General features: G+C 41.6%; 1 protein-coding gene across 14 annotated transcripts in view; it reads left to right on the top strand.

Moving 5' to 3' along the window:
- LOC145359853 (neural cell adhesion molecule 1-like) overlaps positions 1-24,383 on the top strand; it is a 515,972-nt gene that overhangs the window by 486,317 nt on the left and 5,272 nt on the right. For 5 of the 14 annotated variants that reach the window (XM_080214670.1, XM_080214659.1, XM_080214661.1 and 2 more), the window contains 3 exons: positions 17,529-17,739; positions 19,366-19,482; positions 20,419-21,273. In XM_080214670.1, the coding sequence (XP_080070796.1) occupies positions 17,529-17,739; positions 19,366-19,482; positions 20,419-21,273 (1,183 nt within the window). Of the gene's footprint in view, positions 1-17,528; positions 17,740-19,365; positions 19,487-20,418; positions 21,274-24,383 lie in introns of those variants that run through there. The other 9 variants (XM_080214666.1, XM_080214660.1, XM_080214657.1 and 6 more) reach the window with 4 other exon arrangements.

Below are 24,383 nucleotides of genomic sequence, written 5' to 3'. Positions count from 1 at the left end.
GGGACTCGGTACGTAGTAGGATATGTTCAGCAGAGGTTTGCATGAGTTGGTTTGCAGGGTGATGAAGGGGACTAAAACCAGAGACAACTGAAATAGTTGAATCTGGAGGTTGGATAGACATGAATGAGGGTTTCAGCAGATGAGATCATGAGCTAAGGATGGAAAGAGATATTGTTATGAAGATGGAAGTATGTGGTCTTGGTGATGGAGAACATCAAGGAACAACCTTGAGAGATGGTTGAGAGGCAGAACTGGATGAAATTACCACATAGGAGCTGGAGCAGACCATTTAGCCCATCCACCATCTAATATGATCATGGCTGATTGGACACTTCAATGTCTTTTATTATCCAATGTCCCCATAAACCTTTACATTCTTGTTAAATCAGTAATCTATTAATATCTGCTTTAACCATACTCAATGACTGAGCTTCCACATCTCACTGGGGTAGAGAATTCCAAAGATTCATAACCCTTTGTGTAAAATGGATGAATACGGATGCTATATCTGCAGGTATAATAGAAGTACGCAGAGTTTGTTAGTACAGGATACTGATGAACCATGACATAGGGACAGAGTCAAAGATGAACCACAAACCATCAAAGACAAGTCAAATACATTATTAGTGTAATCTCCGATAATGCAAACAGAAACTGCTGGAAAAATGCAGTGGGTCTGGCAGCATCTATTGAGAGAGATACTTATCGAGTCCAAAGTGACTTCTTTTGAACTGGATGTAAGTAGAAATATAATGGGTTTGTGATATTTGAACAAAAGGAACAGCAGATAGTATAAGGTAGAAGGTCAGGGACAGGTTGAAGGATGGGAGTGATTCATTGATAAAGATGTCAAGGACCACAAGACAAAGATGAAAGCCTTGGTCTACAGTAGGTGTTAACAGCAGAATAAAGGTCAGCCCTAAAGGTCTAAAAGCAAAATAGCAGAATGTGTTGCTAGGAAAAGGATAACCCAAGTGTAAAGTCCACAATTTTATTCTGGAAGTATTGAGTAGGGAAATGTTTGTCATTCATTAAGTTTCTACTTTTCAATTTATAATGTACAAAGTATTTGTCAAGCCTTTGGAAAGATGTTTCTTGAAAGCTGTATTGGAATTGAGAATGTGTTGTTACCTCAGCCCTGAGTTGTGCTAAACCTTCGAAACCAAGATACAAAGTTTATAGTGTTGGCAAGAAAACAACTTTTATACTATTGCCCATAGTTTTTCACTCTCAACAATGGAAGTAGGATTAGATGGCAACGGGTAACAAGGTCCCCTTTTAGACATCATATGATTTAAACTAAAGTGTTGATGTGTTCAATGGTGTAAGTGATGTGACACAATGTTTAATTTCACTTGGATGTTATTGCGAATTAGCATACCATTCTTTGGTGCAATATATATGGAACAGATTGTCAGAACTTTATTAAATGCCCACCTAGATAATACAGTGCTTCCAAAATCAGATTCAAGTGTGACTGTAGGCAGATTGTAGTGCTGACTTGTAAGTAATTTAAACTCTGACAATATAATGCCTTTATTTTTCACAGAAGATACCAGACTGAGTAGAACCGAGCATGAATAGCTTTACTAATTTCTTGTAGGAAATAGTGACATTTTCAGTGACTCATCATATTTCAAAAATCAATGAACTAAGAGTTTGCCAGGCTGTGTTTTGCCAAGTCTGAACATTGTGTGAGAAGTGCGGTAAGGAAAAGAACACTCAGTCTATTCTTCTTAAATTCTTCATCCTCCGTGTGCAAGTAAAATACTGTCAATATTTCCTATGGATATCAACACCTAGGACATGAAGTTAGCTGGCACTTGCAAAGCGCCCTTTGTTGGTCTTTCCACCGGTTGTCCATTATGTTTCAGATGAGGTATCTCATCTGAAAATGACAACAGAAATGTTGGAAACATCAGCAAGTCACACGGCAGCTGTGTCAGTGCTAGAGGTCTTCCCATTGGCCTTCTGAAACCCAACAGCCATCCTTAATTGGACAGCGAGCCCACCCCCAACCATTAATTGGCTGGCCCGTTAAGGATTGGGGCTTGCATATCTGAAACACGCCTTGTTTCTTTATTATTATTTTATTCACAGGTCGGCTTACATTAACACTGAAGTTAGTGTGAAAATCCCCAAGTTGCCACATTCTGGCACCTATTCGGGTATATGGAAGGAGAACTTAGCATGGCCAGTGCACTTAAGTGGCATGTCTTATGGACTGTGGGAGGAAACTGGAGCACCTGGAAGAAACAACGGAGAAATGCAGACTCCACACTGACAGTGACCTAAGTCACCCATCGAACCCAGGTCCCTGGCTCTGTGAGGCAGAAGTGTGCCACCATGCCACCCCTATAAATTGCTCTCTTTTAGATTTCAACCATATTTGTACTAGTACTTTTATACTTGCATATTTTCAGGAATCCAAATTAAACAATGAGCTGTCTCCCAGTATATATATTACCTATTTCTGGGGAGTAGTAAGTATGGTTCAAGTTGGCACCCATGTCCCTGGAACCAAAAGAGAGCTGGGAATTTTCCAGAGAAGAGAGTGAAAATTCAGGTCTTCTGGGATAATTGAGCTCTACTTAGTAATATAAGTGTGAGGGCTGTTTTACAGGTCCTAGTCTACCAAATCTAAACTAATGAGTGCAAGTATGAAAGTGGTTTCAAGTTAAAAAAAAGTTTAAAAGTTTGTTTATTACTCACAAGTAGGCTCACATTAACACTGCAATGAAGTTACTGTGAAAATCCACTAGTTGCCACACTCCAGTGCCTATTCAGGTACACTGAGGGAGAATGCACCTAATCTGCACATCTTTGGACTGTGAGAGGAAACCGGAACACCCGGATAAATTCACACAGACATGGGGAGAATGTGCAAACTCCATACTGACAGTGACCCAAGCCAGTAAGTTGCTTTTACAGTTATGGAGTACAGTGCACAGCATAAATACAAACCACACCCTTTACACCAGAAATTGGAGATGATTTGTCCAACATTTAGAGTAGGCCTCAATGTGAGGCTGGCATGTCCCCACAAAGTAGGAGAAGACCTTTATTAAGTTTTTAAAATCAACATCTCATGCCAAGTCTCGACCATCTCTCCCTTCTTGCAGCTTCCCCAAAATATTCAAGTGAGGCCTAAACGTAAAACAGTTTAGACTCTTGCTGGAGATATTGAGTGGATAGTGTGAGCCCTTTTCCCACCTGCTTTCCGATATAAGCACTCATTGAAAATTGCATGTATGGTATTGCCACAAGTTTAAAGTTTATTTATTGGTGACACAAGTAAGCTTACACTAACACTGCAATGAAGTTACTGTGAAAATCACCTTGTCGCCACACTCTGGCACCTGTTCGGGTACACTGAGGGAGAATTTAGCACGGCCAATGCACCTAACCAGCACATCTTTGGGAGGAAACCGGAGCACCCGGAGGAAAATCACACAGACATGGGGAAAACATGCAGATTCCACACAGACAGTGATCCAAGTCAGGAATCGAATCCCATATCCCTGGTGCTGTGAGGCAGCAGTGCTGACCACTGTGCCACCATGTTGCCACTTCAACCACAGAAGGAAAGCCTCAATGGAACCCAATGTAGCTTGAGTTTTGTTCTGCATCTTCAATAAATTAAAGGGCAGTTTGCCCCAGAGAATTTTCATACCTCTGATATTGGTTATACATAGTAAGAAGTCTCACAATACCAGGTTACAGTCCAACAGGTTTATTTGGTAGTAAAAGCCACTATAAGCCTGTTGGACTTTAACCTGGTGTTGTGAGACTTCTTACTGTGTTTACCCCAGTCCAACGCCAGCATCTCCACATCATTGGTTATAAATGGCAGTCATATTTTGGGGACATAGGATTTCTAACTGATTGGGGTATTCCTGAAGATTTCAACATGATCACCTCTCAACACACTGCATAGCCAGTCAAATACTCTTTCTTTCAATATCTTCAATATTTTTTAATAAATGAAAGTGTGGAAGAAAATCAATCCCCTATGATTTGACTTTAACAGTATCAGTGAGATTGTGCTTCATTTCCTGGAGAATCTGAGAGTTCTGGAGGGTTTCAACCTCATGAGTGAGGTCTCTTCCAATGGTAGAAAAGAACTCAGTAGAAAACACAAAGCAGAATCAGAATTGTTTTGTTTGTCTTGTCTGTCCTCACACTCTGGCCTTCCTTTGAGGATGGTGTGGAATGTCAGAGGTATTTTTCAGGCTAATGAACAACTTGCTGAAAGCTGTGTAAATGATTCCATGGCCAATAGCCTCTGAGACAGAATTTAATATGTCTCCCTCCTCCTTTGGATTTTGCCACTGTTCCTCTAGTGATCGAGTGGTACAGATCACTGAACTAGTAATCCACAAATCAAGGGCAATCATCTGAGGTTCCAGGCTTGAATTTCACTGATGGTAAACTGTCCTGTGGCAGGCATGAGCTAAAAAATTTCCTGCCACCATTCTGTTAAAACCAGCATGCCCTGTCGCCACGTGGGGAGTCTGAAGAGAAAACCCCAGCAAATTGTTTTCAGGTTCTCTGTGGAGGTGTAGAGACTGGTGTCTCTCATTGTGAAGCACTCAGTGCCTCAATGAGGGACCCAGCATCAGCCACGGGCAACCACCCTCACTGCCTTTTGGTTGACATCCCTCCCACCCCCTCCCCCACATCTCCACAGCCAGCAATCCCCCTACCCATAACTCCATTTGGCTCTCACTCACCAGTTAACCCAGCGTCCAGCACTAATCCTCAGTCTATTCAGTACCATGCCTTCAACAGCCACTATGCCACCTTGCCGCTGACAAGCGCTAAGAGCTGCCAGCCTCTGATTAGTCAGTAGCTCTTGCACAGGACTTCTACCCAGTGTCTGCCTCAGGGCGGTACAGTGGCACAGTGGTTAGCACTGCTGCCTCACTGTGCCAGAGACCCAGGTTCAATTCCTGGCTTGGGTCGCTGTCTGTGTGGAGTTTGCATGTTCCCCTCGTGTCTGCGTGGATTTCCTCCGGGTGCTCCGGTTTCTTCCCACAGTCTGAAAGACGCGCTGGTTAGGTGCATAGACCCGAGCAGGCGCCAGAGTGTGGCAACTAGGGGAATTTCACAGTAACTTCATTGCAGTGTTAATGTAAGCCTTGCTTGTGACTAATAAATAAACGTTGAAGAAGAGATCCAAGTGACAATTAATTGGGTGGGCTTTCCCCAAAAGAGATGACAAGGGTTCCCGCCAACCCTCCACCCATGGGTGAGATCCCTGTTGCTTCCATGAAACAGTATCACTGGAGTGGGAGGCAAACAAAAATCCTTGTGATTCTAAGTTGTACTCCATTTTTGGTCCCTGTGATTTGATCCAACCAGTTCTATTCCATTCCTAGATTTTTCCAGAACTCAAAGTACACATCATTTGGTATGGTTAGGAAGGATTCTTGGTTGCTGAGGGAAGTAAATGTGGGATTAGAAGACAACTGTGTCCTAATATTTCAATCTTCCTTGGAAATGGGAATGGTGCCAAAGGATTCAGAAAAAAGTAAGGCATCTATGTAGCACTTTTCATGACCACATCATAAAGTGCTTTATCATAGAATCCCTACAGTGCAGAAGGAGGCCATTTCACCCATCAAGTCTGCACCGAACCTCTGAAAGAGCATCTTTTCCAGGTCCACACCCCAGTCCCTATCCCTGTAACCCATCACAATTACCATGGCTCATCCACCTAACCTACACATCTTTGGACATCAAGAGGAAATTCAGCATGACAAATCCACCAACCTGCACATCTTTGAACTGTGGGAGGAAACTGGAGCACCCGGAGTGGTGGTTAGCACTGGTACCTCAACGTCAGGGACCCGGATTCGATTCCAGGCTTGGGTAATTGTCTGTGCAGAGTTCTCCCCATGTCTGCTTGGGTTTCCTTCGGATGCTGTGGTTTCCTCCCACAGTCCAAAAGACATACTGGTTAGGTGCATTGGCTGTGCTAAGTTTTCCCTTAGTGTACTCAAATAGGTGCCAGAGTATGGAGACCATGAGATTTTCACAGTAACTTCATTACAGTGTTTGAGCCAAGTTGTGACACTAATAAGTAAACTTTAAAACATTTATGACTTAAGAAACTTGCAGGGAAAGGGGGATTGGTCTCATCCAGAAGTGTTGCAAATGTTATTTGATTTGATTTATTATTGTCACTTGTATTAGTGTACAGTGGAAGTATTGCTTTTTACACGCTATATAGACAAAGCATACCATTCATAGAGAAGGAAATGACTGAGTGCAGAATGTAATGTTACAGTCATAGCTAGGGTGTCAAAAAAATCAATTCTAATGTGAGGTAAGTCCATTCAAAATTCTGATGGTAGCAGGGAAGGAGCTGTTCTTGAGTCAATTGGTATGTGACTTCAGACTTCTTTTTCCCTACAGAAGAAGGTGAAACAGAGTATGTCCGGGGTGCATTGGGACCTTAATTATGCTGGCTGTTTTGCCGTGGCAGTGGGAAGTGTAGACACAGTCAATGGATGGGAGGTTGGTTTGCATGCGTGATGGATTGGACTACGTTCATGACCTTTTGTAATTTCTTGCAGTTTTCTGCTCCAGGAAGTGCTACGTGGTTCATGTGGCACCTGTAGGAAATGAAATGGAGTTAGGATTAGAAGTTAATGTTGCCAGAAATGAGTGGTATTGGTTATAAATGCTTAATAATCATTTTCATTGACTCAATAGAATTGTGTGCCAAACATTAACATTCAGCTCCACAGCCACAGATAAATTTCCACCCTTTAGCATTTCAGTCAATAACCTTTCACCAGAACTGCTGATTGTTTATTGTGAACAGAACTGTATCTGACTATTTAATTGCAGTGGTTGTTGAAAGCAGTAAATTAATCAACCTTTGTATTGTGCTACTACTTGGAGATTGCACAAATGCTGTATTGGGTGGCTGGGTGAAGCTTCCAAATCGTTACATTAGGCAGAAACCAAAATACTCTTTCTTTCACTACTAAAAATTGGTGCCCATGTCGCATGCACATTCCTGGACCTATTCTAAAAAAGAAAAGCTACAGAAAATTTGCATTATTTATTTGACGAGGTGGAGCTACTTGAGAGGGAGATCTTAATGCTTGGTTTCTTTTTGGCATCCTTCATTATTGTGAGAACGTTGATCCTGAAAGTGTGAGTTAAGTTAGATTTTAATGTGATGAGTTGGTTTTCCAACTACACACCCTCTGCTATTTAGATGTATTATCACGAACGTATCTGTGGAAGCACTTAAATTAAGACTGTGAGAACATAATCTGTAATGTTTAGTAAAATGGCACATAATTTACTGTGTACTTGATGTGAGCCATGGCTCAAAGCCCACATGTGGGCTCAGTGCCCACAGGCTCCTTTCAGAAGATTGTTTCTTCAGTTGTAATTTTAATTTCCCCTTCAGAGACATGGGCACAGAATCCAAGTCAACAATTCAGTATCAAAGAACAAAGAAAAGTACAGCACAGGAGCAGGTCCTTCGGCCCTCCAAGCCTGTGCCAATCACAATGTGGAGATGCCGGCATTGGACTGCGGTAAACACAGTAAGAAGTCGCACAATACCAGGTTAAAGTCCAACAGGTTTATTTGGTAGCAAAAGTTACCAATCAACCAATCATGATGCCCTAACTAAACTAAAAAAAAACTTTCTGTCCTTACTCGGTCCATATACTTCTATTCTTTCCCTAATCGTGCACCCATGCAGATGCCTCTTAAATGGTGCCTCACTGTGCCAGGAACCCAGGTTCACTTCTGTCCTTGGGTTACTGTGAGGAGTTTTGGAGTTTGCATGGTTTTTCTCTCCCCCCCACCCCCCTCTCACCGGTGGGCATTTCCTCTGGGTGCTCCAGTTTCCTCCCACAGTCCAAAGATATGTAGGTTAGGTGGATTGGTCGTGTTAAATTGCCTGTTAGTGTCAGGACACTTGCAGAGTAAATTTGTGGGATTATGGGGATAGGACATGGGTGGGATTGTTGTCAATGCAGGCTCGATGGAAAAATGGCCTCCCTCCGCACTGTAGGGATTCTATGAGTGCTGAACTATCAGAGATGATATTTTCCAGATGAGATGTTGAAATCGGACCTTGTTGGCCTTTTCTGGTGGACATAGAAGATTCCATGGCACTATTTGAAGAAGAGCAGAAATGTTCTCTTAATGTGGAGATAGTAGTGTAGTGATAATTTCACTGGACAGATAGTCTAATGCTGTGGGAACATTGTTTCAAATCCCACCGTGGCAGCAAATGACATCTAAATTCAATTAGTGAAATCAGCAACCCAAAGCTAGTGTCTGTAATGGTGACTATGGCAAATACATTTTTTTAGTTTGTAAAAGCCTATCAAGTTACTTTAGAGAATGCCCTTTAGAGAATTAATAGTTGCCATTCTCACCTGATCTAGTCTAAATGTGACTCCAGGCCATAGTAAAGTGATTGACTCTTAACTGTTCATTGCAATAGCTTAGCAAGCCACTCAGTTGAAGGGTAATTAAGGGTGGGCAAATAATGCTGGCCTTGTAGCAACATCCACATCCCATGAAATAACGTAAGGAATGTCCTGGCACCAACATTGGTTCTTCAGCCAAACAGGTAGTTTGCAGAAAAACCAGAGGTAAAGCAAGAATATTTTTTAAACAGCGACTCATAATCCTCTGGAATGCATTGTCTGAGAGGGTGATGTAAACAAATTAATAATAAATACTTGGGGGGGGAAGGGGTAGGAGGAAGGTTGCAAAGTGTTGGGGGAAAGGGCAGGGACTAACTGGATTACACTTTTAATGAGCTGACAAATGCATGATGGGCAAATGGCCTCCAATTGTGCCATACGATTCTGTGATTCTATCACCAGAAATGTGTGCTGGTCATGATTTCATTGCTTTTGTAGGAAAATGTTGCAAACAAATTGGCTGCTGCTTTTCCACGCATTAAAAAAGTAACTACATCTGAAAAGTATTTCATGGGCTATAAACCACTTTGAGACGTTCAGACATTGTTGTATAAATACAAGTTTTTCCTCTCTTGCCTGTTTACTACCTGACTGAACCAAATGATACAAAACGTTGGCATCCTATTTGATGCTGAACTGAAAATTAAACTCTACCTCCAATTTGTTACCAACGTTACTCATCCTCACCATGCAATGTTGCGCACATCCATTTCCATGTTCACTCCTTTGCTTGAATATTAATGTTCTCTTATTTCGCCTTCACTCTTCATGAAGTGTAACTTGTCTACTGTTCAGTTGTCTATACACTATCTGTTATAGTGGCCACGAACTTTAACAGATCCCCCCATGGCTTCGTGAAATACGAGTTTCCCTATTGAGCAAGTGGGACTGGGGAATTGTAAGTCTAGAGCGTTGGTTTGAGTTATTGTAAGCAAACGTGACCCATTATTGGGAGCTGACAAATAACGACCTCCAAACCGATGGTCAATTTTTGAAATTGGAGAACACGAGCCAGACTCAACCATAAAGGATAAAAGGTACTACAATTACCCCAGTGACCTATAGGCAGCAATCAGCCCGATTCTCTCTCATCGTTGTGTGTGGGCAAGGACCAAGTCTAATGGGGAGAGATTGGCTCCAGCAAATCCAGTTTAACTAGTTGGTGATCTTCTGGCTAGGCGAGGGGGGACTGTATGAAGTTATTAGCAGACAGGAAGGACTCAGGAAGATCAGAGGGGTTCAAATCAAAATTCATGTCAAGCCTGATTCCACATCCTAAAGTTATGGAGAAAAGACCTGTCCCCTTAGTGTCTATTAGAGAAAGTGGAGGCTGAATGCGGGCCTGGGTAGTACAAGACCCGTACAATTTTCGGGGCGCACCGTACCTATCATCCCTGGCCTCATCTGTGGGAATTATAAGTCAATGGTCAACTGGGTCTCTAAATGAGAAAAGTACCCATGCTCAGAATTGAGGACTTGTACACCTAACTAGCTGGTGAGCAGATGTTCACAAAGCTGGACATGAACCATGCTTATCTTCAATCAAACTAGAGTAGGCATCTCGGGAATACGTTACAATCAATACACACAAGGCTTACATGAATATACCTACTTGTCCTTTGGGGTCACGCTAGTGTGTGCAATGTCTCAGCAGACAATGAGAAACATAATTCAGAGGTCACCTAAAGTGGCAGTATTCTTGTACTGAGGTGCCCATGATTATGATGTTGTCCACGAGCATTTAGAGAATCTGGAAGCAGTGCTAAAGTGATTTTCAAGAGCTGGGGAATTCCAAAAGAGAGAAAGGTGTGCCCTTCAGGTAAAGGAAGTGACCTATTTGGTTTATTGGGTGGATGCGAAAGGTGCCTCCTGTGGAAAAGGAAGTAATCATGGGGACACCAGCCCTGAAAAATATCGGAGTTAAAACCCTTCTTAGGATTCGTAAACTACTACGGGAAATTAATTCTGGACTTGGCTACCATACTGGCCCCTTTGCACACCCTGCTGCAGAAGCACCAGCGATGGTCCAAGAAGGAACCCCAGGCTGAGACCTTCGACAAGGTAAAACAATAATAATTGTCGTCAAACCTGTTAGCATATTTTGATCCCAAGAAGGAACTTATCCTGCCATGCAGCACGTCTTCTGGGATCAGGGCTGTTCTTCTGCATCATTGGAAAGATGGATCAGAAAGACCCATTGATTAGCCATCCAGGGCCCTCTCCGATGCAGATGTGCTCACAAATTGCGATTTAATCCGTACGTCTTTGGTAGGCACTTCAAAATAGTGACAGACCACAAGCCTCTACTTAGGCTATTCAACGAAAGTAAGGCAATCCTCCTTATTGCCTCTGCCTGGATACAGCTCAGCTAATTGCTGCTACGGAATATGTTTTAGAATGTGATCCCAGAACCCGAATAGTGAATGTTGATGCTTAGAGCTGCCTTCTGCTCCCCTTGAACCTACTCCATTGGCACTTGAAGAAGTTATGATAGCCTTAAGTTTTTTAGAGACCCTTCTGGTATCCGGAAAGCAGATTAAGACCTGGATGCAAAGAAATCCAATTCTATCAAAAGTGAAGCATGTGATCCTGAATGGTGAACTCCAAGGACAAACCTCAGAAGAAATGAAACCCTTCTTGACAAAAAGAAATGCGTTCTGTGTGGAGGGCGGTAAAATCCTCTGGGGGTCTCAGGCGGCTGTTCCTCACCCAGGATGGCATTTGATGCTCAAGGAACTACATAGTGTCCACCATGGAATATCGAAAAAGAAAATGCTGGCCCGGTGCTACGTTTGATGGTCTAGCCTTGACTTAGATATCATGAACTTAGTAAGGCAGTGCAATCTATGCAGGATAATTATAAGTTTCCTCCTTTAGCCTTTTTATACCGATGGGAGTGGTCTGGCAGGCGTGAGAGTGCAGGTGGACTGTGCAATGCCTTTTATGGGCTCCATGCTCCTGATTGTGGTAGATGGGCATTCTAAATGGTTAGAGGTACACCGTGTGAATTTGACCTTGCGTGCCACAATTGGATGGCGCAACAGAGCTTGTGTACATACTTCAAGCCAGAAGCCTTGGTGTCTGACAATGGTACCATCTACACCAGTAGTGACTTCCAAAACTTCACGCTTTCTAATGGCATCAAATACATTAAGACAGCACCTTACCACCCATCTTCAAATAGGCTGGTGGAACAGGTAGTACAGACTTTTAAAACTGTCATGAAGAAACAGCCTGCGGCACCCGTAAGGACCAAAGTGAAATGTTTTTTATTTGATTACAGAACCACCCTCCATGCTTCACCATGAATCACTCCAGCAGAATTATTAATGGGATGTTGGCTTTACGCATGACTAAGCCCTGTGTTTCCAAACCTGGTGAGAGGGTGAAGCCCAGACAAGAGATCCAGGAAACAACTGATTCTGCAAAAGCAGAGAGGATGTTTGAAAGAAGTGATCTAGTTTACGTGAGGAACTTTGGGATGCTTCAGGCTGGGTCACAGGGATCCTAATAGAGAAAATGGGTCAAAATTTAAAGTTTATTTATTAGTGCCACAAGTAGGCTTACATTAACACTGCAATGAAGTCATTGTGAAAATCCCCTACTTGCCACATTCCAGAACCTGTTTGGGTACACTGAGAGAGAATTTAGCATAGTCAGTGCGCCTAACCAGTACGTCTTTCAGACTGTGGAAGGAAACTGGAGCACCCAGTGGAAACCCACGCAGACACGGGAAAAACTTGCAGTCTGCAAGACAGTCACCCAAGCTGGGAATCGAACCCAGGTCCCTGGCGCTGTGAGGCAGCAGTACTAACCACTGTGCCACCATGCTGTCCTAAACGGTGAAGGTCCAGGACAAGGTCACAAAAGAACACCTAGATCACCTGAGAAGCAGGGAATCAGCCCTAAAGCAGGCTTTGCTACCAGCCATGGAGATGGCCACCGCCAGTTTAGGACAGCAACTCGAGGCTAATCCAGACCCTATTCTTCCAGATGGCCAAGGAACAGACTTGGCAGTGGAAACTGAGGAAGCAGATGCCCCAAGTGAAACAAATCCTGAAGACGCACCAGTGACACTGGTGTTCCCTCCAAAGTCCCCGATCATGATTCACACCTCCAGATCCAGTGTGGCTTCTGGCTGTTTTCAAACCAGTCGCCAAGTGGCAAAATTAACTCCTTCCCAGCAGGGGTAGTGGGGGTGTTGTGGACCTGAGGGAGTAGGGGGGTAGGAGGAATGTTATAGTGGCCACAAAGAACACGGGGCATCATTATTTATTCATCTCCCTGTGGGCATTGTGTAATACAAATTTCTCCATTGAGCAATCCTAAAATATGTGTGTGAAATTAGCTGCGAGAACTGTTGAGAATCAATTTGGGGCCGATCCAAGTAAAATTGTTATAAATTCCAGAAGACGTGAGTCACACTGTATAGTGGGCTGCCATGAGAAGCACAGCCCAGGGACATGATGGGTAGCATGGTGGAAGACAAAATGCTGTTTGTGACAAGCGATGGGTTATTGTTTTGGTTTCAAACCTATGTTTTGGCAGAACATTCATTGTAACATGGAAATCTGTCAGTAGGAACTTCAGAAAGTGTTTTTTTTTAACTGATGAAAAATACCATCATTCAACCAAGTCTGCAAATCTAAGACATTCATTTTCCAGTTGCTTGAAGCTCCATCTGAATCGCATGGGAAGGTTATAATTATTTATCACCTTTAAACAACTTAACTGGCATACATATTCAATACTTGATGAAATATAATCATATCAGTCTTATTGAATATCAGTTAATCTAATTTGGACAGATGCCGATTCAATTGGATGGCATTTAAAACAATGTGGATGTAATAGTGCTGCATCGTGAAGGAAGCTCCAATTAGAGACTGAACTGATTAGTTTCATTCCTCAGTATTTTCTGCAAACGAAAGAGATTTCTCAGACTACTCAGATAAAATGAAAAATCAAGAGGTAATCGTTTTGAATCAAAATGAGACCTGAATGTTAGTGCAGGCAGAGAGAGAGAGAGAGAGAGACTTCACCTTAGCAAAAATGGTGCTGAAGCTCTGAATCCAGAGGTCTTGCCACTGGACCTGGCCATTCCCTTATCATGTGTTAAAATCAAACTGCCTTTAGTCTGATCTGGTTTTTAGAAGGTAGGGAGTGATAAATACAAATTGTGCCTGTTAGACCTGGTGGAAGATCTAAACTCTGCAGTTTTTTTTACGAGAGGTAGGGTGCTCATTTGGTGAAGTACTGTGCCCTTCTGCATATGAACTCAGGAGAGAAATCAGCCGTCTTTGGGAGAGGGAAGTTGCCCTTCCAGGGAGGACAAGTGGCATTTTGGATTATTAAAATTAGACGTGAATGTGAACAAAAAGTGCAAAAGCTCAGCAGGACTGTCAAAGTAAGCTGTCAAGGCATTTAAATCTTCTGCCATTTAATTTTTTAAAAATTCAACTCTAGGTTTATTAACTGAATTTAAATCACACCAATTGCCATGTCCCCAAATCGTTAACTTGGACTTCTAGAGAGCTAGTTCAGTGATATTACCACTATGCCACCATCTCCCCCTAATGTTATCTTGTAACAACAGCCCTGATAGTTAAAAATAAATTGAGAGCATGTTAGTGAAATCTGTATTAAAGGTGGAGTAACAAATCAATTGGGTGTTGAATGTTTATGATGCTGAATGGGGTGTCAATCACGTGGGCTGCTTTATCATGGATAGTTTTGAACGGCTTGAGAGTTGTTGGAGCTGCAGCTATTCAGGCAAAGGAGAATATTCCATCACACTCCTGACTTGTGTCTTGTGAAGTGAAGGAAAGGCTTTGAGAAGTCCACTGGTGAGTTTCTCACTGTCAAATACACAGCCCTTCACTTCCTTACATGAATGGACGTCACTGATAATGCCAACATTAATAGCCCATACTTAATTGCTCTTGAGAAACTCTTGGTGAGTCATCTTGTGGCCGTACAGTACATGTGGCACGGTGCTGTTAAGAGGGAGTTCCAGAATTTTGATGCAGCATTGGTGAAGGAACAGTGACATATTTCCAAGTCAGGAGATCGTTTGACTCGGAGGGGAACTTGCTAGTGGGGGTGCTTGTGTAGCTGCAGTATTTGTATAGCCGATCCAGTTAAATTTCTGGTCAAAGGTGTCCCCTCCCCTGTACTCCACCCCTTTCTCCATACAGAATGTGGATGAGAGAGTTCACTGATATTAATATAATTGAACATATTGGCAAGGAAGTCTGAGCTGAAGAAAAAATTACCATGAATTTTTAAATGGGAGGTCATGTATGACTAATTTAGTTCAAGATTTTATGAAAGTTGCTAGCGTGATGCATAGGGAAGAGTAAGTATGAAGGTTATCTATATGATCTTCCAGAAAGCATTTAATAAGGTGCACACATTATTTCAAAAAGCTATGGCATTGGAGGTAACATTGTGACTATGTAATTGATTTGGAGAAGTAAGTAAAGTCAAGTTTATGTATTAGTCACAAGTCAGGCTTACATTAACACTACAATGAAGTTACTGTGAAATTCCCCAAGTCTCCACAGTCCCTGTTCGGGTCAATGCAGCTAACCAGCACATCTTTCAGAACCTGGGAGGAAACCAGAGGAAACCCATGCAGACATGTGGAGCATGTGCAAACTCCACACAGACAGTGACCATTGCTGGGAATCAAACCTGGCATAATGAAGCAGCAATGCTAACCACTGTGCCTCCCCTAGGAATGAAGAATTTTTTTTTTGATTGGTGGGATCTAATGTGTTCACCAAGGATCAGCATCGGGCCTTCAGCTGATTACAAATGGATGACAAAGCAAAGTTGTGGATTTCCCTGTGAGGAAGTGTGAGTTCTTCCACTTTGGACCTGGTAAAGATATTTTAGAATTGTTATGGTGAAAGGCTAGCTGTGGCGTAACAAAGGTATCCGTGTTGGCAAATCACAAAAGCTAGTGTAGATACCTAAAGGAATCGAAACAGCTAATGAAATGTTGACCCCAATGCTTCTATCTTTTCTTGCTGCTACTGTTGATACATGAGTATAACTATACACAGTTACCACGATCATCTCAAAAGAGGTAAATTCAGATATCCAAATGGAAGATGCTACATATAATAACCAAGGCTAGGTTTGAAAGTGCTGAGTTAGATATTCTCAGGTATCAGCTAGCCTGCAGCTGTTAACTCAGCCTCTTAACGTGTAATAGTCATGTGACCCCCGTTTTCGTCAGAATAGCAGGCATATCCAAGCATGTTGTTTTCTTCAGTGGCTCAGATGCAGAGCAAAAAGCCTTAAGGTCAACATGACATTTGAAGCAATGTAGTTGTTACACTACATGTAGCTCAAGCTGCTGATACTAACGTGTCTCGGCACTTCAATTCATGATTCATTTACCTGTAAATCAGTAGCATTCAGTAGGGGTCTTTCAAGATTATGAGACTCGACCTACAAACTAGACCAACTTGTGACCAAAAATAAAACACAGGTAGAACCAAGAAGACTGAACTTTATGGGCTAGAATTATATGATTTAATTACAAATGGTGCATTACAGGCTGATGTTTAAATACATATTGTGTTTTTTCTCTTTAATCTTACGATGCTGTACGCCATCCGTAGCTGAAATGCTGGACGTGCTCTTTGGCTTTTGGTTGGGGGGAGCGGGGATGGTGTGCCTGGGTTTACTGTACCTCATTCTGATAATCCTGATATTTCCCTTGTGCAGCGTCAGGAACACCAGCAGAAAGTGTTTGAGGCATTTTTGAGAATAAACATTTGAGAGCCTCAACTCTGACATCACGACAAGCAAAGCTGTGGTCGTCTTTGTGTCGTGTAATATCATCACTCACTGCCAGCTGTGGTACTTGGTAGATTGTCTCTTAATGTAGAAGTCCTAATGGTTGTAATGTTGGAAAAACACATCGGAAACCTCTAGCCTCACCCCTGGCTGAGATTCTGTGGTGCCCCTACAGTGAATGGATTGAGCATTGAACTCTCACGAGCAGCAGGGGCAGAGCAAATGAGATTGGAGAACTCCCCCATCCATATTGTCCAATTTGTGCACAGGAAGATCTAACAGCAGCAGTATGATAATGACCAGACAATTTGTTTTAGAAATTATTTGCAAGCATTTAAAGCACAGTCTTTCCCTGGGTGTGCCCTGTTTAGACTTTTGGAGAAGTTCAAAAGTAAAGGAATAATGTAAAACATTTTTTCTCAATTTCAATTTTATACTGTCATTCACAGCTCACTACAAATAATCCCCTAACAATACAAATAGTAAATTTTTTGTATGGCTTATTGAACGGAAACCATGAGTTGGTAATTTTGCAGCATCACTTCCTCAAACCTTAGCCTGTGGTACACACAGAGCATTTGCAAAATGTTCCACAGGACAGACTGGTAATTGTTTATGGGGACACTTTTCAATTTAAAAAATCTAAATTTTTATACACAAAAATTGATTAGAAAAAAATTCTGACCAGATTAGATCCAAACCAGTGTTTTGCACATTTTTAAATGTAGTACAGATCAAGTATCCTTTATCTGGAACTCCTAGTTTTCGGATGTGGTGTACCCTAGTTAGGATGAATAAGTAGTGGCTTTTGGAAACCTAGCTAGTAGTGAGGAGCTGGAGAGAAAGGTATTGTGTTCCTCAGTGGCACATTAAACAATTGGGGAAGCAGGGGAGTGCAGCCTCTAGCAGATCAAGCTTGGCACTCATACCTTCCAAAGACCCGCAGATCCCATTTGGATCCAATATCATTGTTTGCCCAAGGGGCAGCATTTGATTGGTTGAACTTAGTTGCAATGCTGGGGTTTGGGTCAGAAGAAGACTCTCTGAGCAGCTGGGCACAAGGTAAGGCAAACAACTCAGATATCCTGCACTACAGGTCGGGAATTGTTGGCAAAGTTCCCATCAGCTAGGGTTGCAGACTTTGTATGCAAAAAAATGTTTGGTTTTGAATGCATGGATAAAGGGTACTTGATCTGTTATATTGTCGAGTGTTGTTCAATACCTAATTGATTCCCTTTCTTCTAGAAGCTGATCCATCAAATGGTTCAAGTCTGGGGACCGGTGCCATTGTTGGCATTCTTATTGTCGTCTTCCTCATCTTGCTTGTCGCTGTGGATGTCACCTGCTACTTCATTAATAAGTGTGGCCTGCTGATGTGCATTGCTGTTAATTTCTGTGGACAACCTGGTCCAGGATCTAAGGGCAAGGACATTGAAGAAGGAAAAGCTGCTTTCTCGTAAGAAATTTAAATCTTTAATTTACCTGAAATATAATGAGTGTGTTTTAGCAGCGAAGTTAAAGTGTTTAGCAATTGGTGTACTTTGTGTCTTTTGCCTGTACTGGAAATAATCTGTGAAAACATGTTGACAAATCTAGGTAAATGAACATTAATTATAAATCACGGAGGTCCAGCATTTAATGGAGTTCAAATTTCTTTCTGAAGTTAAGGTGCCCAAGTTGAGTATTAGAAGGGGGAAAGACATCAGACCACTGAATCACAAGATCTTGGTATCCTATTGTTTGCTTCACAACTTTGAAATGCCTATCTAACCATTGAATTACAACACAAGATCTCTGCTATATTAATTACATCATAGTCGAGTTAAGTATTTTGGACACAATTAACAAATTGTAATTAAATTATTAAATTATCAGAGCACTTTAACTATTTGTAGAGCCTATGAGCTCTATAGGAAGAGCTAATAAACATTTAATGGAATGGCTGCCACAGATGAGAAGGGTCCCTACAGTGCTGCTATTTCCATTCCTCACATTCATACCAATGTTGTTCTTTTGTAGTATGGTAATGGTTTCATGAGAATACCTTTGGACTATCTAGCACATCTATCCACAGTGCTTTCTTAAAATGTTTCTTCGAATAATGAATCCCATTTATTGATACAAACCTGTTCCAATTCTTACCTGAAACCCCCTAATGTTTCATGTCCTACCATTAGTGCCCACAATTTGTTCCTCACATGCAGTAGCAATTTTATTGAGGTCAATCTGGTTGATAGGATATTGTAAGTAGTTCAGAGGCCAAGACAGTAAATTTCAGATGAGGAGACAATTAATGTAGTATCAGGACAATTTGTTAAACAATGAAAGGTCTACTTAATAAATCAAGACAATCGGTACCCTGGTTCAGATGGCCTTGGGTTCCCACTAATGCAAGTGGTGCAGATGGCTTGTGACTTGCCTTCTTTTGTCTCTCGCTATGCTGTCTTCAAATCCCTGCCACAAAACTCTCCAGATCTCTACTTTTATCCTCTGCAACCAGTGGCTTTTTCTGTATTCCAATGTACTTGTTAAGCTCTGATTTGTTGATAAGTACATATTGCGGCTTTAATTGGTCCTGCTCTCTCATCAATCAATTGTGATCAGTTGACCTCGAATATGTACAAAACAGTGTGATGGACATCTGCCAGGCTGGCTGACCACTTCACACGTTAATTAAAGCTCCAAAGTTCATTAGTTTTTATATTTTATGTGAAACACATCCTGCTTTTCTGTTGAATTTAGACCACAACTTTTGATATCATTTCAATACCTGTTCATTTCCCTCCTGTTTTCTTATTCATGTTATCAGCTCTTTTGGGAATGTAGTTTCGGCTGACTTAAAGCATGAAGGCATTACATCTCTAATGAGACACATATCCATAAATTAACTCTCCATTTATTGAGAACACACACAAAATACACTCAGTAAAAAGACATATAGCTCACAGCACAGAAAATATAAGAAGTCCACATCCTACAATATCCATAGCATTTGTTGTCGGTGGCTAATTGGTCATTAAGAGTGTGTCAAAAGATTTCCTTGGCCACCGATTTAAAATTTGATGTCTTGCTTTGCTTATAGGAAAGATGAGTCAAAGGAGCCAATTGTGGAGGTACGGACTGAAGAAGAACGGACTCCGAATCATGATGGTGGAAGCCAAACGGAACCCAATGAAACCACCCCATTGACAGAGCCTGAGTAAGTTGCAGTGTGTTTGAGAATGTGGCTGCTTTGTACTGGTCAGCTGGTCTTTTGCTTAACCTTTTTTGTTGACATGGTTGGTGGATAATTTCTGCTTGCTTTATGACTTCTGTGAATTCTGTGAGCTACTGTGCAGTTGTCAATCTAATTTGCCTTGTATTTTCTTGATGGTGCTTCCCAGGCCAGAGTTACCACATCATAATATTGTTGAATGTTTTTGAAGGACCCAGGAAAAATAAGGTCCACAAATTATTTGCTTAAGAGAGTTATAGATAGTCATGAATTTCAAGGAATCCATGAGGGTTTGCAAATAGAGTTGAAAATGAATTGATTCAAAACTGCGTGAAAGTTTTCATTGAACCGGTACCAATAAAATAACCTTTAATTAAGTTTATCAGGAAAATTCTGACCCCTGTTTTTATTTATGATTGGCAATACATGCATGAATATAGGCGGAAAAATAGGTTTCTTTTTACATTTAACAAACAAGCACTGTAAAGTTCTTAAAATGTTTGCAACATAATGTAAGTTAAGATTTGAATTTAAAGTGCTTTATAATTTTGCTAGAAGACATACTAAAACTCTTAGAAGTATTTCATTTGTGAATTTTTCTTGAAGTGAATTAATGAAGGAAAGGAATTGTGCAACCAACTAATTTTGTTACTTACTTCAACCTAAAATGTGTTCGGGATTATTGAAGTTGAAGTCCTTTCCCATCAGTTTTCTGTAAAGTCTTAGCAGTCATTTATTATACTGACTAAGAATGTTATTATAAGACAATCCTATTTTCAAACCCACTATATGGTTCTTATTTAATGTTATAGGTTGCATATGTGGCAGCATGATATAGTTGTTTTATGTGCTTTTGCCTCTTTCTGTCACTATTACTATATTGTCTATTCTATCCATTTTCTACTCCTGTTGTCCTCACAGGCACGCAGCAGATACCCAGGCTACTGTCGAGGACATGTTGCCTTCTGTCACCACAGTAACCACTAACTCTGACACTATCACTGAAACTTTTGCCACTGCTCAAAATAGTCCAACGAGTGAAACGACTACACTCACTTCCAGTGCTGCACTCCCAGCCTCAACTACACCTGAGCCATCGCCTGCTTCAGCTGCTCCACCTCACTCACCCAAGGCAGCTGTTGCATCACCCACCTCACCTTCCACCAAGTCTCAAGCTGAGGCGGCTCCCAAGGTTGAACCCCTCGTTGATCTTAGTGATGCCCCAGCCTCTGTAGCTACAACTCCTCCTGCTGCCCAAGTCTCAGTTTCTTCACCTCCTCCTTCTGCCCCGACCTCCGGTAATCCAGTCAATTCCAATCAAGCCTCTGCCCCTCTTCCAGTTTCCGGAACAGTAGAGGAGGCGACAAAAGCTCCTGCCAATAACAGCAAACCTGGCCCAGTTCCCAGTCCCGGAAACCCAGCCAATACCTCCACTACATCAGCACAGCAGCAGCCCAAGCCAGAAGCTCCAACGACTACCAAGAGCCCAGAAATAGAAGCTGCAAAGCCAAACGCAGTGAAGAGCCCTGTGGAGACAACAAAAAACTCCACCAGTGTGAAGAACGAGGCTGCCACTGACAGCAGCAAAAAACCCTCCCAGGGTGAGGACTTTCCAGTTGACGGAGGGACCTTCAAGACCTCAGACATTGACCTTGCAAAGGATGTTTTTGCAGCCCTTGGCACTTCTTCTCTTCCCACTATGGCTGGTGGGAAAGCTGCTGACCTTGCTCCTTCCAATGCAGACGCCGCTTTACCATCTGCTCCAGCAAAGGAAGAGTATGGGCATTTTTCACACTAATGCTACTTGCTTGTCACTGTGTCTTTGTTGTGATGCAACTCTGCTTTCATGCCCTTTCAATTCCTGCATAAAACCTGGTCATTAACTTTGTTAATGTTATCAAAAATAAGACAATTTGACAGCTACTTTTTTAATAATCACTTTTTAAGTTTGCATCTCGTTTTAACATTCTTGGAGAAAAATCCAGCATTATTGAATATTTAGGTATGACAGATTATAGTGGTTAGCATTGCTGCCTCATAGCCTCAGGAACCTAGGTTCAATATCTACCTTGGATGACTGTCTGTGTGGAGTTTGAACATTCTTTCCGTGTCTGCATGGGTTTCCTCCGGGTACTCCAGTTTCCTCCCACTCTCAAAAGATGTGTTGTGGGTTAGGTTGATTGGCCATGCTAAAGTGACCGTTAGTGATGGGGAGATTAGCAGGCTAAATGCATGGGCATAGGGCCAGTGTAGGATTGTTTGCGGTGTGGGTTCGATGGGCCAAAGAGCCTGCTTCTGCACTGCAGGAATTCTATGTGAAATCAGTTTGATGGCTTCCTGAAATGCAGATTTTCTGAAAACTTTGAACTGATATTTGCAATCATCATCCAAATTAAAAACATATTGTTGCACTTTTTTTAATCTTTTAATTTAGCGCAAGCCTCTCTCCAACTGAATTGCAAAATTATGTACAATTTAACTCTGTTTTAAATCGTAACGCCAAGAAATATCTCTCTTTGTATCAGCAGTGTTTTTAGTTAGCGTTTTACACAATTTTGCAGTCCCAATGTGCTGGATTGAAGAGACCAATGTGAATGAATTGATTTGTAACAATGACTATAACTTTTAATTGACTTAGAGCAGCAAATAAACTTCCTACGGTGGATCTGCCTTCTAAAGCAATTGCTTTTTGCAGAAGTAGAGAATAAATTTAAATATATTAATGGTAGCCAAACAACATTTACATATTGCCATTGTTCCATGTTTACTTTTTTTCTGAAAGTGTTTTAATTGTCACTTTATCCAAATTTGATTCAGGGCCCGATTTGCATCTGGGTTTGGAGAAACACAATCTGCGCATGTTTGCTGCTTATAAAATGCGCACACAATCTATGTGTGACTTTACAAGGGATTTTTGTCATTTTTGCACACTGGTCAGGTTCACAGCACGTTTTGCAAATGCAAAAGAGTGCATGAGGAGTGTGGCTAAAGAGGTGGGCTGTCTCTGTTCTCCAAGTAAGAAGTCTCACAGCACCAGGTTAAAGTCCAAAAGGTTTATTTGATAGCACAAATTTTTGTAGTGTCGCTCCTTCTTCAGGTGAATGGGGAGTTGTGTTCACAAATGGGGCATATATAGGCACAAACTCAATTTATAAAGTAAATTTATACCTGTAAAGGCTCGCATTCCCACCATTATCTTGTAAATTGAGTTTGTGTCTATTTATGCCTTCACTCCCCTGAAGAAGGAGCGACACTTCGAAAGCTTGTGCTATGAAATAAATCTGTTGGACTTTAACCTGGTGTTGTGAGACTTCTTACTGTGTTTACCCCAGTCCAACGCTGACATCTTCACATCATCTGTTCTCCAACACAGCAGCCTAGCTCCCATCATAGTTTATAGGCTCCCTAAACAACCTCCTCTCCCCCACCATTCCACCCACCCCATATTTTGCCACATTCCCCCATGCCACCCCAGACAATCTCATGTTTCTCATGACCCTGAATGCCATCTTCATCCCCTCCATAAGCTCTTACCACTCTGTGCATACAGTTCTCTAGAGCCATGCAATAGTCGTGGGAATTATTTCACAGTCGTTGAAAAACCATTAAACCTGCAACAATCTAAGAGAGCCCTGAAGTCAAATTCATTATCACTGGACCAGAAAGACCTAGATGAAATAATAACATATGAGCCCTTTGGCACCACTACTGTTTCTTTTTGGAATTGAGTTGGTGTAATAGAACCTGGTTGCTCACAGTAGGTTCATCAAAGAATCAGATTATTATACAGTCAAGTACTGCATTTTCTTTGAACAGCAATAGAATAATACTGCAAAGGACTCCCGCTCTAGATTAGGAAAGTCCAATAACCAACAGATACATTCTAAATCTGTGTCTGAAGATGTATAGATATAATGTTTTGTGAACCTTTAATTGGTAATGCGAATGGTTATTTCTCTCCCCCCACCAATGCAGCTACCAGGTAGTGCTGCATTCTGACCTAGCCACATTAAATAAACTTGCATGCACATTGTGCTGACCTCAAAATTGGACCAAAGTGCAAAGTCGTCTGTGGCTAAGGCTAAATGCCTTAGTTCTGCACTCATAGAACAAGCTGATAACAGGACTTAATACTCTTACTCTTTGTTTTGGATATTCAGTAATTTCCAGGATTACAGAAACTATTGTAAATGTGACAATCTATCTAGATTTTACTGACCATTCCTCTTAACCACCCCATCATCCTCAATGTGACTCACATCAACTTGTCAAATTGTCACATGCTGTATGTATATTCTTAAAATGGATCAAGTAAGAAAGACTTACATTTACATAGTGCATTTCACAACCTTAAGACGCTGCAGCTCTTTACACTCAATTAAGTATAATCTCTGTTATAATTTAGAAGGTCAGCAAACAGACTGTACACAGCATGGTCCCACACACCAAACTGAGATAAATGACTAGGTAATATGTTTTAATGTCATTGGTCGAGTGATAAATATTGGTCAGAACTCCGGGGAGAACTATCTTGCGCTGGAATGTCAGCATACATTTGGTGCTCTTGGGTGGAGCTTGAATCTTCTATCTCAGAATTGCAGGATAACTGGGGAATAGATGAGAATGACTTAGGATACTTGGTCAAAGATGATTCTGCACAGTCCCCCCCATTCCCCAACCCTCAGAAACCCAATGAAGAAGGACTTAGCTACATTCTGCAACTCTCTCATAGGCAAGGTTAGGGAACCAGTGCAGAAAACTCACATCCTTCCAACACGCCACAGCGTTTCACAGGTTTATTAGAGATATCCCAATCCAGTGTCATGGTATACAATTCAGTGTTGTGTCCAGGCATTAACTCCAGGTGCTGTAACAAATTTGTCATT

The sequence above is a fragment of the Carcharhinus amblyrhynchos genome, chromosome 29, assembly GCF_965287045.1.
Source record: "Carcharhinus amblyrhynchos chromosome 29, sCarAmb.v2.hapA, whole genome shotgun sequence".
In the NCBI taxonomy this organism is placed as follows: Eukaryota; Metazoa; Chordata; class Chondrichthyes; order Carcharhiniformes; family Carcharhinidae; genus Carcharhinus; species Carcharhinus amblyrhynchos.
Note: the sequence above shows the minus strand (reverse complement) of the source record. Positions and strands in the feature narration are given on the sequence as shown.